General features: G+C 40.2%; 1 protein-coding gene across 1 annotated transcript in view; it reads left to right on the top strand.

Annotated features, from left to right (window-relative positions):
* The first annotated feature begins 1,015 nt into the window (after positions 1-1,015).
* The window catches only part of ZNF365 (zinc finger protein 365), a 31,074-nt gene continuing 16,857 nt past the window's right edge, over positions 1,016-15,232 (top strand). The window contains 2 exon segments of the mRNA XM_049790628.1: positions 1,016-1,148; positions 3,282-4,037. Coding sequence (XP_049646585.1) covers positions 3,295-4,037 — 743 coding nt within the window. The 5' untranslated portion in view covers positions 1,016-1,148; positions 3,282-3,294.

Here is a 15,232-nt window from a genome sequence, read left to right as displayed (position 1 = left end):
AACTAAATATGAGGTAACTGGTAAGATATGTACACCAAAAACATCAATATTGAAATGAGGCATTGCAATTTCTGAGAACAGAGATGCACTCAATGACTGCAGATGAACTGAACAGATCTCTCTCTCCTTGGACAAGAACTCCCAACTTGCTATTTCAAGCCAGACGAGGAATATTCCCAAGCGTGTCTTCCAAAAATAAAAAGCAGATGAGTCATCCAGGTCCTTAGGAAGAAAATAAACAAAAAAAAATCTCTTTAGGGGGACCAAACCTTGGTTTATAGGTGAATGGAGGAATACTGGGGTGCAAAGAGAAAGGGGGTGTGTTCCATCCATCAGAGAACAGAGGTGCCTGGAGGAAGGACAGAGCTGAGGTTGCCTTGACTATGCACAGACAAGACTTAGTCTGACCAGGTCATGTAACCCCAGGACACACAAACTAAGAAGCACCTCTAAGGTTACTTTGAAGGAGGAGGAGGAGAAAGAGGAGGAGGATGGAGAAGGACATGCTTAGGATAAAGCGATCCTAAGAGAATGACCTGCAGCTACTTGCAAGAATTTCAAAAAGATGCTCAGTCATGCTTCAGATCCAGCTCAGCACTCCCCCACACCCCCAATAAACATCAGATGCTAAAGAAAGCCCAGGGATGGGATTGGAATCTTGTCAGGGCCTGCAAGATGGTATGTGGTCCCCAAGGTGGGCATGCACCCCTCCTTTCTACAGACCCAGCCCTCCTCTCTCTCTGTCTCTCTCTCTTTCCCAGTGATGTCAGGAATTCCCAGCTGGTCCCCAGCAGCTCCAAGCCTGGGAGAATTTGCAAAGGGACAGCAGAGCAAGAGTCAGGGTGTCCCGCCATCACTCCAGGACATCTCCGGGCATCAATCTTGGCTCTGGGAGCGAGCTCTGGGGTCCCCAACATCCCTGAGTACCGCCCTGCATGGCCCTTGCAGCCACGCTCCGCCCTGGCCGCGTCTCCTCTCCTGTCGTCCCGGCGTGGGGGTGTGCGGGAGGCGGGAGTGGGGGTTCGGTTCAGCCTGACTTACGGCTCTGCTGAAAACTGCTTGGCTCCCGCAGAAGCAGAAGAGAAGCAGCATCGGCTGCAGCTGCAGCAGCAGAAGCAGAAGCAGCAAGGGCTGCAGCAACAAGTCGGGTGAGTGCTGCTTGCCTCTGAGCATTGGTGGCAGCTTCTGGGGTTGGGGCATGGGGTCCTGCCCCTGCTGCTGCATGGAGAGGAGTTGGGGATTTCTCAGTCCCCACCTGCAGGAACTCATGCGCACCTTCCCACGCTGGCCTGGAGCTACTTGCAGTGGAGTGGGGGGCTGGGAAGAGGGAGGATCCCCCTATCCCCACCCACAAACCCCCAGGGGTTAGACCAGTTTCTTCACCACCAACTCTGGCTGAATGTACTGGGTCTTTTTTTGGATGATTAACCCAAAGACTGGGGTTTCACTGGGCCCTGGAAGGAAAGCTTGTCCTCCAGCCTGCCTGCCTGCCTGCCTGCCTGCCTACCAGGTGAGTGCATGGTCCCTATTTCTATTTCTCCAGCCAGGCATGCCAGTCCTTTCCCACAGCCCCGTGACTTAGCCTGCCCTCTTTGGCAGCCAGGGTTTGCAATCCCAGGAAACGGTGGCTACATAGGTCTGTGCAGCACAGGAAGAGGTTCCTGACTCTAATAAGGGCCAAGGTTGATTAAGCTGGAAGCTTTCCCCAGTTCTCTGCAGACTATTTGCATCTCTGGTTGTTGAGGAAACAGTGGTGGACTCAATGTCTCTGTCTGTCTATCTGTTCATCTATTCATCTATCCTTCCATCCATCCATCCATCCATCCATCCATCCATCCATCCATCCATCTATCTATCTATCTATCTATCTATCTATCTATCTATCTATCTATCTATCTATCTATCATATATCTATCTGCCTGTTTTTCTATTCATCTATCAACGGATCTATCAACCAATCTATCTATTCATCTATCAATAAATCTACTAATCTATCAACCAATCTACCAATCTTTCTATTCATCTATCAACCAATCTATATATTCACCTATCAATCAATCTAGCTAGCTAGCTAATCTATCTAGGACCTGTATGACAAGATGAGCTTCCTCTTTGGGGGGGGGCAGTGTTTGTTATATTTAATAAGAAACCATTTCCGGAGGGACGAGGTATGCGTTGCTTGCAGAATTGGGTTGTTAGAAGTCATCTGTTGCTAGAGCTCAGATCAGTTCCTGCAAGGAAACAAGAACTTCCTGTTAGAAAGAGTTAGGCTACTACCTGTCTGGGTCAAATCTTGGCCATCTCTAACTGCCATCTAATTAAAGCAGGATCAGAGAAATGGAACTCCCATTTTTGGTGACTTTTGGCCACAAAGAAGGCCTCACTATCATATATACAAATATATATATATGTATATTTATATGAGGTTTCCAAATTTTAGTAATTTTGAAATGATTTTTAATAAGCAGGAGAGAGAGTAATTGCTATGATCACTGTTTTAATTAATAGCAGAAGTCAACAAAATGAAAGGTAAAATCTCAGGTTGAAAAATGTCCAGCTGATCAAGTAATGATAGTTGTGCCTAACTTGAGTTCTAATATATATATATATATATATATATATATATATATATATATATATATATATATATCAGTATATAATATATAATCATAATATATATAATCTAACATATAATATATATAGTCTCTGTGTACATATATTTGGCAAAATGGCTGAAACTGTCCTTCTGGGACCCAATTTGACTGTTCATGCAAGTCACCATTTTTTTTTGTATTTATGATCATCAAGACTGTATCCATAAAATAAGGCACCATGTATAGTTTAGTGTACAAAATATAGGACAGTAGGGAACTTGAACTGCATTTCTGGATCTGTCTCCTTCCATCTGGCCTCAGATTAATCACTTTACCTTCTTCCTCCAATTTCCTCATTTGTAATAATAAAAGAGTAATACTTCCCTCCACCCACTTTTTCCTTAGCCTAGGTCCGTATTGACAGACTTGTATGTAAAGACTAAAGGTTAAGTAGTTTTGGTTGTGCGGGTATCAGTCTCTTTCTAAACTCTTTACCTCAGATTTGATGCACAAGCAAAAGTAGACAAAGGGAGTAGGTGTGCCTGGATTTTGCCAGGGGTCTCAGGTATGAATTTTTAGTCAGCTTGGAAAAATCATTTGAAAGACTTTTGAGTTCATGGAGATGAGGTAACAGTTCATGCGATAGCGGCAGACATGCAAATCACCTGTTGTATTTCCACCTCACAGGACTTTCAGAGTAATGCAACAGAAGGCTTTTGAGGAAAGCAGATACCCCTGGCAGGAATCTTTGGAGAATGTTGCTGTGTGCCTGCCATTCCGCTGCCCACGCTGTGGAGACCATACCAGATTTCGAAGCCTGTCATCGCTGAGGGCCCATCTCGAATTCAGTCACAGCTACCAGGAAAGAACCCTCTTGACAAAATGCAGCCTCTTCCCATCCCTCAAAGACACAGACCTCGTCAGCTGTTCAGAACCCCTGAAACAGGGAAAATTGCAATGCAGTGGCAACGTGGTGAAGCAGAAACCCAGCTATGTTAACCTGTATAGTATTGCACACGAACATTCCCAGGACAGGAAGCCATTCGAGGTGGTGGCAGAGAGACCTGTGTCCTATGTGCAGACCTATACTGCAGTTGACCTGCATGCAGATGCCCTGGAAGGCTTGAGGTCGAGTCCTGGGCTTCCCACCTCAGACACCAAAGCCTCTTTCGAGGCCCACGTGAGAGAAAAGTTCAATCGAATGGTGGAAGCTGTAGACAGGACCATTGAGAAAAGAATCGACAAACTCACCAAAGAGTTAGCCCAGAAGACTGCTGAACTCTTGGAAGTAAGGGCAGCTTTTGTGCAGTTGACTCAGAAGAAGCAGGAGGTTCAGAGAAGGGAACGGGCCCTGAACAGGCAAGTGGATGTGGCTGTGGAGATGATTGCTGTGCTGAGGCAACGCCTGACAGAGTCCGAGGAGGAGCTTCTCAGGAAAGAAGAGTAAGTGGTGCCCAAACAGGATGCTAACTTACCCCATGGCCCTACGTAGCCACCCACTACCCTCAAATTGCCAGAAAATGTTAAGCAAGATTTAGTTTGTACTACTTGTAGATGACTTGACTCTATTTCTGATTGGTATAGTTGAAACCGGGAGGCATGTTTTTGGGAAAAACAAACTTACTTTGTATATGGTCTGCGACCCATCAATGTGAAAATAAAAAAAATCTGATTTTTATTGCTTTGGAAGCTACAAATGATACTTTGAGGGACAGGGGTGGCACTGTGAATGAAGGGCTCCATTGCCAATGGCAGCCAAGGTTGAGTTGACTGGAAAGGCCATGCAGAAGGCCTGCTTGGGTGAGGCTTAGCATGAGGACAAGAACACAAAATGCTTTATACTCAAGTGCCAAATTAGGCTCTGGCCAATAATTATGGCTACTTTGCCGTTTAGTTTCATCCATCCACGTTAATTAAATGTCAATAATGGAGAATCTATTTAATTATAATTTTTATTCTAAGGAAGCAGGCTGAGGAAACCCAAGGGGAGCTTTCTGATATTGCTAGACTTCGGTAATTTAAGTTGGAGAAGCTTCTGCTTGTAAAGAGCCTTGTGGTCCTAGAGTAAATCTTGTCTGCTCACAAAGAGCAGAGACTGATTTTTTTCCAAGTTAAAGATAATGAAACTATTAAGTTAAAAATGATCCTACTTGAATCATAAAGCATTTCCTTATCACTAAGCATGGATTCAATACAAACTAGAAGTTTATGTGCAGAGTATCTCCTTAATGCAGAATGAATGGATTGGTTTAATTTTAAATAGAGACTTAACTCAAAATCAAAGGGCATCCAAGTTGATATGCTAAAAAATTTCATAAAGTTTCCAAATAACTTGAGTTTAATTATGAGATTGACATAATTTTGTATTTTTTTTTGCCCTCTGGTACTCTTGTAGTGACACAACATACAGAGATTAACATTTCCCCTACATCGTAAGTGCTTGAGAAACCTGGTATATTAGAAAGATCATCACTTGACCCATTGTTCAATGTTGATATTCTATCTTGTGGGAAGATTTGCTATGCTCAACTAGCCATTTTGTTAAATTGTGTAGTTATAAAGGATATGACTGCCACATATTTACTTGGCTCTTATGGAAATTAGTTTCCCCCAAATTTTGGCATCTCCAATTGGGAAGTTAGTGCCTGGACTGCAGGGCCACCTAAGTGACTTTCAGTATAGTATTGGGACAATGGTGGAAGTGGTGAACTGCTCTGTTTGCATAGAAAGAGCTATGATTAAATATGGGGTATTTTATATTTGATTCAAAAGTAGTGAATTAAAAAAGGTAACTATATTGCTTTCTCTATTTGTAAGCTGCCATTTATATTAATAATAATAAAGTGGAGTTTGAGGTAGGTATTGCCTAGATCTAGTATGGGCATCATAATAATGGCATAATATAGTTAGGTCTAGTAATATGCATAGATTTAGGTTATTGTCAAGGATTTTAGTTATTCAGTGCTGGTTATTTCAGTTATTCAGGTACTAATAAAATAGATGATTAGCTTAAGTAAAAGTAGGCAATGCATTGATCAATAATGATAAGATATAATTAACCCAGAGTTATTACCTGAGGAAAAATTAAAAAGCAAATACATTTGTGCTAAAATCACAAAGACATGTTACAAGTTAGAAAGTTCCACCTTGGGGATGTGGCTCAATGGTAAAGTCCACATTTTCCCCACATATGAAGCCCTGGGTCTAAACTCCATATCACATACTCAAACACACATGCACTCACAGCCCTACACAACTCCTACCCCCTTCTCACCAGACATACCCTACATCAAACTCTGGAGAAAGACACCAGTTTTAGTTTAGTGAACATCCTTCCTGATCTTTTATTGTATGCATACAGTACACATCTTTTTCTGTGCACATGTAATGATGCCTTGTTTTCCAAAATGGAATCATGGCATAATAGTCTGCCATTACTATGAGATATTTGTTTATGTCTTAATATCATACATCATAGGCCTCTTTGATAATATAGTGCAGAAAAGTGTTATTCCTTTTGATTCATGCATAGTATTCTATGATGTGGATCTACCCTAAATGGTTTTAATCAATCTGTTATTTGTGCATACATCGCTTCATTTCATTTTCCTAGTCTTAGAATAGTGCCTCAGTTAGTATCCTTAAATATTATTTTCTTAAGAATAAGTCATTTGAATTTAATTTCAGCATGGCATTTTTCTGGTGCTAGAAAAACAGAGGAGTGACTTAAAAAATAATTTAAACAATATAATAACAGCCTTAAACTTAAACTTTTTAATGTAAAAGAAACAAAAGTATTCATTTTTTTTCTCTTCTTTTGGCTTTCTTTGTTGGTCCATTCCATTAGCTTCTATATTCGAGCTGAAGATAAATAATCACTTTTTCTGTACCTAAAAAAATAGGACTGAAAGAGCCTTATTTACAATGAATGACACTGAAGTTCTTGGTATGAGAGGGCAGTTGTGTTTAGAGATATCAGTGTCTGTAGTGTTGTCTGGCCACTTTCCCTCCCCCATGGCTATAAAAAAGAGCAGGCACCCCATATGTCAGACTACTGGGAGCTGGTGTGCCTAAGCGTGCCTGACTGGGCCCAGCCCTTCCTTCCACACATTCACAGAGAGGAGCCATCAAAGAAAGGGGCAGCCTTTTGATAGTGTCTTAGAGAAAGACCCTATATGACCCAGGAACCCATCAGAAACTGCCAAATCCTCAAGTCCTATTGGTAAGGGAAAGTAAGTAGGTTGCTATAATTCCATTTCAGATGACGTAAACTCTGGGACACAGATGGTAAGAAGGAATTTTTTAAAAAATGAAACAGTTGGTATTTAACATTCACACAAGGTTCTCTTGCTTATGGATTTTCCTGTCAAGTCTGAAATTCTTTCTTATAATGGAAAGACTCCAGAATCAATTCTTCCCTGAGGCTATCTATACATGGAACCAGCTTGAATGGTAGACGTTATATTTAAACTGTATTACAGAATAAATAGTTTAAATAGGGATCCTCTTTGTACCTCTGTAGTGAGATATTTCTGTTTCTAGCATGAAAATCCCAAATTGCCTAAAGTCTGTGCAACTCTGAAAGTCCTATTGAAATAAGTTATGTACTTATTCAAGAGTACTCAGAGTTGTAGGGTAGAACTCCCATAATCATAGTAATCACGTAAATCAATACTAGCAACCTTGGGATGGGACTGAATGTGGGATGGTAGCTGAAACATGGATGAGTTTGCCACCTATACTTTGGAGAACAGCAATGCAAATAACAGTAATCCAGAACTGGCTTGTATATTTTATTGCTTGTAAGGCTGTAAGTCATGAATGAGCACTTATGCTATATTTGTTTGAGGAACTTAGTATTTTATGAAGTTTCTTATACCTGATAGCAGACCAGACCATGGGACATATAAAGTTCCATGTGGTCTGATGCTGGCTGGTACTTGATAACACAGACACTTTTTCATCAGCTGCCTTTGGCCTGTCTGCCTATATTGTATAGACTGCAAATAATGTTATATATATATATATATATATATATATATATATATATATATATATATATATATATATGACTCTGGGAAGCATATAAGCTCCCTACTTCTCTCTGTGGGAAGAATAAACATGTCTGTGAACATGAGTATGTTTGAAACTAGTGTCCTTTGAATAAGTACTGAAGGATAAGCCATGATTTTAAGTTGCTTAAAATGTTAGCAAACAGGGGCCGGCGAGGTGGCACTTGAGGTAAAGTATCTGCCTTGCAAGCGCTAGCCAAGGAAAGATCACGACCTCGTTTCGATCCCCTGGCGTCCCATATGGTCCTTCCCAAGCCAGGGGCAATTTCTGAGCGCTTAGCCAGGAGTAACTCCTGAGTATCAAATGGGTGTGGCCCAAAAAACCCCCCAAAAAAGTTAGCAAACAAACTTTTGCATTGCTGGTTGGAAGAAATTAGTCTTCTTCTTCTTCTTCTTCTTCTTCTTCTTCTTCTTCTTCTTCTTCTTCTTCTTCTTCTTCTTCTTCTTCTTCTTCTTCTTCTTCTTCTCCTTCTTCTTCTCCTTCTTCTTTTTCCTCCTCCTCCTTCTTCTCCTTTTCCTCCTCCTCCTCCTCCTCCTCCTCCTCCTCCTCCTCCTCCTCCTCCTCCTCCTCCTCCTCCTCCTTCTTCTTCTTCTTCTTCTTCTTCTTCTTCTTCTTCTTCTTCTTCTTCTTCTTCTTCTTCTTCTTCTTCTTCTTCTTCTTTTTGGTTTTGGGGCCACACTCAGTGATGATCAGGGGTTACTCCTGGCTATGTCATCAGAAATCAATCCTGGCTAGGGGGATCATATGGGAAGCTGGGGATCGAAGCCAGGTTCATCCTGAGTCAGCTGCATACAAGGCAAACGCGCTTTCGCTGCACTATTGCTTTGGCCCCTGAAGTAGTCTTAATAGGCAAAGGCAGAAGACAGACAGATGGTCCCTCTAGGAATCATGTAATTTTAGAGCTGGTATTCTAAACCTTTAAAAAAGGTAAAGAAGATACCTCTACTTCAGAATAACACCTTCGGGGCCGGAGAGATAGCATGGAGGGAGGGCGTTTGCCTTGCATGCAGAAGGACGGTGGTTCGAATCCCGGCATCCCATATGGTTCCCTGAGCCTGCCATGAGCGATTTCTGAGCATAGAGCCAGAAGTAACCCCTGAGCGCTGCTGGGTGTGTCCCAAACAAAACAAACAAACAAACAAACAGAATAATACCCTCATCTTGGACTGGATAATTCAATCCACTAAATATGTGCTTTGCATGCCAGAGGCTTGGGTTCAATCCCAGACAGCATTGGGATGGCCTAAAAAATTATGAATGAAAGAAAACATAAACAAATAAGCAAACAAACAAACAAAAGACTCACAAAAACCACCTTCATCTTACAAATATTAAAAAATGTAAGGCCTAGAACAGTGGAATGACTTGCCCAAGTACAAAAATTTAGGGACACTGCTGAAACTAGAACCTGTTTCCTGTGTTAAAACCTGGCAACTGAACCCACTCTCCTGAATCTTTTTCCCACTCCTTTATTGTGTCTTAGGCAGACTTTTGAATATGAGATATTTTCCCAAAGCTCTAAGTCTAAGACTTATGTAACACTAAATCTGTCCCGTTTTATAATGTGCTGCTGCTTTGCTATTTTGAGAGGACTTCCATGGTGACATCATTTTTATTTCTGATGAGATTAAAGAAAATGTCAGCTGACATTAAAGGTGCTAGAATCTGGGGATATGGAAGTGTCATAAGTATGGTTATGATCTTAAGCTTTCTGGAACACTAGCCCAGAGCTTTTAACTCCCCACAAAGGCTTTTAAATTGACTCTCCGTGCCCAGTCAGGGTGGAGCATAAGGCTGCCAACTCTGACTGTGGTGAGGGCCTCTTTATAGTTCCACATATAATTTACATCCTGCTTCTTTGCTAACTATGATAGGTGCAATCTTTCCCTTCTTCCTTCATCCTTTGCCCTGCATCTAATCCAGTCACCTAGAAGATAAAATCTTTATTCAGTACCTGCTTGAATGCTGCCAGATGCTATTCTAGGTTCTGGTAGAAAATCAAATGAACTCAGTGCTTGCTTTTATGACAAGAATAGATCAGAGGGTAAAATCAACATTGAACATATCAATAGATACATGATAGAAAAATGGGTAAGTGCGATCAGAGCCATTTAGGTTCTAATTGTAGCCTTCTGCTCTTTAACCAGTCAAGTCAAACCTGATAGCTTGCTTTGCATAATCAAATCCTTTTGTCATTTCATTACCTCTTCCTCATGTTTTGTGTTTAAAGCCCCAGAGACCACTTGGGCTCTAGAGTATATCCATAGCTAGCAAGAAAGACAGGAAAAAACCATACTAGGCATAGATTCTGTGGGGTTCGTTCTACATTTCAATATGATCATATAAATAGGATATTCTCTTTTCCAGGCTGTGCTCCATGCATTTTAATGTGTTTATATAAGTGAGGTTTTATCTTTCTAGGCTGTGCTCCATGCAGTTTTGAAAAACTAAAGTAGGAAAAACTAGATTTTAGATATGCCCTTTTAGAGATAACAACTAGTAAAATGTGGAGGCCCAGGAAAATTTTGGAATACACTTGGAATATTTCTTGTTTGTGTCCTGGCTCTGGCCTTAGTGACTCTTTCCTTTTACCGCATTCTCTCTAAACTGCAGGTCTTAAATTGTAATTATGATTATGGTCGGGTATGCTTTACCATTGGAAATAATTTGACCTTCCCAGTAAAGTTGTTGCATTCTTAATAAAAATGATGCTCTTCAAACAGGTGCAAGACTATTAAGTAGCAAACTAGGTACAGAGGGGACCACATTTTCTAGCAGCCACAGGAGTGAGAGATGAGGATTTGGGAGGTAGGACGAAAACGGAGGTGTAGGGAGGACAAATCGATGATGGGAATCCCCCTGATTTTATGTACATATGTACCTAAAATATTATTGTCAACAATATGTAAGCCACTATGTTCAAAATAAAAATTATATTAAAAATGATACTCTTTTTAGTTTATTCAAAGAATTTATTCCTGAATAGCAAGATAAGGCAAAGGACTAATGAGAAAGAGATAGAAGATGACTCCAGATAGGATGCAAAATTCTACCCGGTGGGAAACTGTGGATTACATAGGAGTTGACCCTGACTTCTAAACTTGACGTTGTCACCACATACACACATAAACACACACACATACTCACACACACATATACACACACTCACAGCTTGGGAACTGGGAACTCATAGATTTCAGCTTGAGGGTTTGCCTACTGGCTTTCTCGAAGTGTTCTGTGATCAATAGCTAGGCTATTTTTAGCCAGAGTTATTTTTACCATTTCGCACACCTTTGAAGGGGTTTATAAATCAGTAATGTAAAATGAAAATTAAATTACTTGGTAGAGCTTTGTCTTTGGGAGGAGAACCTGAGATTAAAGTGTTCTGTAAGAATAGAGGAGAAACATCAATTTGAGGTAGCCCCCACTCCTGGAGGAGGGACCTGCTCTTTCTGTAGGTTATTGAACTACTTTTTGTCTTCAAAAGGATGAAAAGAAACCCTAGACCTTTTTTTTTTTATCAGTGAATGATTTTTTTAGACATATTGTTGCATACCTGCATGCAGCAGAAATTTAGTCTCTGTTTTGTGCTGGTCCCCTGCTCAAAGTTGAGGGTGTCATGGAAAAAGAATTCACTGACTATTTCAGGGGTTGACTGGTGTTCTACCCTAACCTCTTACATAGAACACAGCAGGTCATCTTCCCCACATAAAAGTGTGTGTGTGTGTGTGTGTGTGTGTGTGTGTGTGTGTGTGTGTGTGGTGTGTGTGTGTGTGTGTGTGTGTGAGAGAGAGAGAGAGAGAGAGAGAGAGAGAGAGAGAGAGTGCCTGGAGAGGGTTTGGGGAATTTTAGGGCAGAAAACTTTCTAGCAAGAGACCCCTGAGGTTACAGGAATCATTAAAAGTGAGGTTTTCAATTTATTGAAATTAGGAGAAATTAGGCTGAACTTGGCTTTTGCATTCTTTTTAATTTGTATTCATTTAAATTTCCAATGAATTTTTAAGCACCATGGCTATAAATTTGTTTGCAATTGGGATTCAGACATTAAAATGCCCACCATCTTCACCAGTGCAACTTTCCTACCACCAATGTCCTCCATTTTCCTCTTCTCCCATCACTCCCTTTCTCCAAAACTGGCAATGTATTTCTCTCTCTATCATCATCATGGTAGTTGTTAGTGTAGTTATTTCTCTAACTGCACTTACCACTCTTTGTGGTCATCTTCATATCATGGGTTTCCGGCCCTTATCTCTATTGTCTTTGGGTATTAATATTATACTGCTTTTTATTATTTTGTAAATCCCACAGATGCATGAAACTATTCTGTGTTTATCTCTCTCCCTCTGACTTATTTCACTCAACATAATAGTTTCCATGTCCATCCATGAATAAACAAATTTGGTAATTTTCTTTTTTCCTAACAGCTGCATAGTATTCCATTGTGTAGATGTACCACAGTTTCTTTAGCCACTCATCTGCTGTCAGGCGTCTGGATTGTTTCCAAATTTTGGCTATTATAAGTAGCTCTACCTTTGCATTCTGGAAGCACTGGCTCAGTCTCTAGCACCTCATGGTCCCTCACACTACCAACCGAACCCCCTCCAGATTCTGAGTGGAAAGTAGAGACCTCTGGGCATTACTGGATTAGGCCCTCAAAACAAAGAAATAAAATAAAATTGAGTGGAGAGTTGGAAAGGGTGTGTGGGGGAGATTTGAGGAAGAGGCTCTGTATTCAATGAATCAAGGGAGTGAAACCACACAAGAGCAGATAGGGGGTCAGGGGGTGATGCGTGTTCATGAAGACTACAGGATAGATACTTCAGGGCAGGAGAGATACTTTAGGGGTTTAGGTGCTTAGGTCCTACTTCTGTCCCTGGCACCACCATATCCAAGGATTACTCCTGAGCATTGCTGGCTGTGCCCCTCCTGAAAGTTATTTTTAAAAGACTGTGGACTAAAAACAAACCAAAAGGGGACTGAAGTTATAGTGCAAGAAGTAGACAGAGCACTTGCCTACACAGACCACCTGAGTTCATCCCTGGCACCACATAGAGTCCCCCAAGTCATTAAAAGGCCTTTTCCCTTAGCACCTCTTTCTGCCAGATAAGATTGAGGGTGGTATGATAATGGGATGGTGATATTATGGGATAGTGACAGGGTGGTAGATGCTCTGAATGCTTCTGTGTTATAGGATACTAATAAATATGTAGGCTTGCAAATTATTCAACACAATCATGAGCGTTAAGTTGTTTTTTATACTGGCATTTCCCCCCTTTAATATCAAATAGTGTCTTAAACATTTTTGTATTACTGAAACTCAAAACCTTGACTTCAAAGTAAAAAATACTATGAGAGGAGCTGCAATCAGTTGAGTTCCCTAAACTGGTGTATCTCCAGGCCTAGACTGTATTTCCTTTTTGTCTCCTTATCTTCTCATCTGCCTTCCCAGCCCTCACACTAGATTCTGAGTCATGGGTTCAAGAACCTAAACACTAACCACACAAGTTGTGTATGTATCCTTTTCCTTTGATAGTATCATATTAATATTATTTTTTTAGTCACAGTCAGCCAACTTTGTAATTACATATGTATTTAAGATTTTGCTTGTTTTTAATATCAGCTTCTCCCACTACCAAGGGATCACTACATCATTGAACAAATGTTTGTGTGAAGTTTATTTGTGTGAAGAATGGAACAAATGTCTGGATTCTGGCTGCATCTTGCTTGTGTGTGCAGTGTCTTATGAATGCACTGTCCACCCTCCCTAGAGTCCTAAGACCTCTTACTACTCATGTGCACAGTAGGACAGAAATTCTCAAATGTTTTGGTCTTGGATTAGGGACATGGTTAATGGGCTGTAGCTCATGTTTTTCATGTTGGAGGCCTGAATTCAATCTCCAGTACTGAAAGCTACATTGGTTCCTACTTTAGTAGGAATAACCCCTGAACAACCCACAGGTGTAACCCATCCCCATTATCTCCTTTTTCTTTTCTTTTTTTTACTTTTGACTTTGCTTTAAAAAACCCAAAAAGGTATTTTGGGTGAATTATATTTATAGATATTTACTATATTAGAAATGAAAGGAAAAACACATAATTATTTTAAAACAGTCATAATGCATTGCTTCTTCAAAGGAAATATTTCTGTAAGGGAAAAAATCCCAATTTACCAAAAATAATATAATGAAAACTGGAATTATTTATTATATAAGTTTTGCAAATAATTTTAATCTTAGGCTTAATTCAAAGCAGCTGAATGTTATTATTTCTTCTGACTTAAATCTCATGCAAGTTTGTTGTTTTAGGTGAAGTAGCATGAGGGAAATCCACCCTTGTAAAGATATGCAGTAGGAAAACAGGGAAAGATCTGAATAGCTTTTCAGAGAGTAGTTAATATTCTGCTTTTGATGTTTTGCCAAAACTGGACAGTTGCATTTCTTAAAGGTTAATTGCTGTCTAAATATTAAACCACATCAATGCATATTTTCTCATTTTTCTTACACTGGAATCCATTGGTTTGTCTTGTACTTTGGATATTTTACTGATTGAAATATGATAATTAAAGAGTTTCTAATAACAAAGCAGTTAAACTTTTTTCTTTTCCATTCAATCTATCACCAATTTTCCTAAGGGAAAATTAATGTTTCTGGATATTGTTATTCCTGACTGAACAGGATGTGAAAGGAGGAGCAGAGGATGTGCACACGGCTAGTCCAAATTAATCTAGGACTTTTGAATATTTTTTTTTATCTATGGTAGACACAGAAACACAATCTCAGTATGAGAAACTTCTACAGTGTCTTATCTCATTTATCTTTTTAAAATGAAATCATCGAGCTTGTTTTAACTGCTTTTTTGGAAAAGTTGATATGAAACATTCGTGAACTCAAATCAGGTTAACACTGGTGCCAGGTTGCCAAGTTGGAAATAACAAAGGGTTTTCACTTCTCAGCTTCAGGGCACAAGATAATTGCATGAAGAAGGTCTAGAAAAAAAAAGATGCAACTCTATCACATGACACAACATTCTAAGATCAGCTAGAAGCATGCCCATTAAGTTTTAAAAGTTTTATTTGGAACCAGTAGCAGAGCGTTACATGATTTAAAAATATAGTCGCAGTCATAAACGGTTGCAGTCAGATGTTTTCCTGCTTTTGTGATGTTAATTCTATGGGATTAAGCTGTCAAATACTGTTGTTTTATATTTTTAAATCATGCACCCTGAGAACTAAGAATAGTAAATATGTACCAAGAAGGATGGAAAAATTACACTAGCACGTTGACATTATAATATCTGGTTGGTGGGATTATGGATCATTTTTGTTTGTTTGTTTCTCCCTGTCCTTTAAACATTTTATTATAGGGACCACACTACACACTGCTTGAGGGCAATTCAGGGGAGCTCAGCTCTAATGGTTGGTGGAGTTTAGCTGGTGGTCTTTGGGGGGTTATCAGTGCTGGGGTGGAGAGAAGGAGGGGACCCAGGCAGCTGAGTGGGAGACTGAACATTGGAGGTAGGCAATCGCTCTACCACAGGAGCTATCTTTCCAGCCTTCTTCCTTGTCC

Source organism: Suncus etruscus, chromosome 17 (assembly GCF_024139225.1).
Source record: "Suncus etruscus isolate mSunEtr1 chromosome 17, mSunEtr1.pri.cur, whole genome shotgun sequence".
In the NCBI taxonomy this organism is placed as follows: Eukaryota; Metazoa; Chordata; class Mammalia; order Eulipotyphla; family Soricidae; genus Suncus; species Suncus etruscus.
The sequence above is the reverse complement of the archived record's forward strand: the minus strand, read 5'-3'. Positions and strand labels throughout refer to the sequence as shown.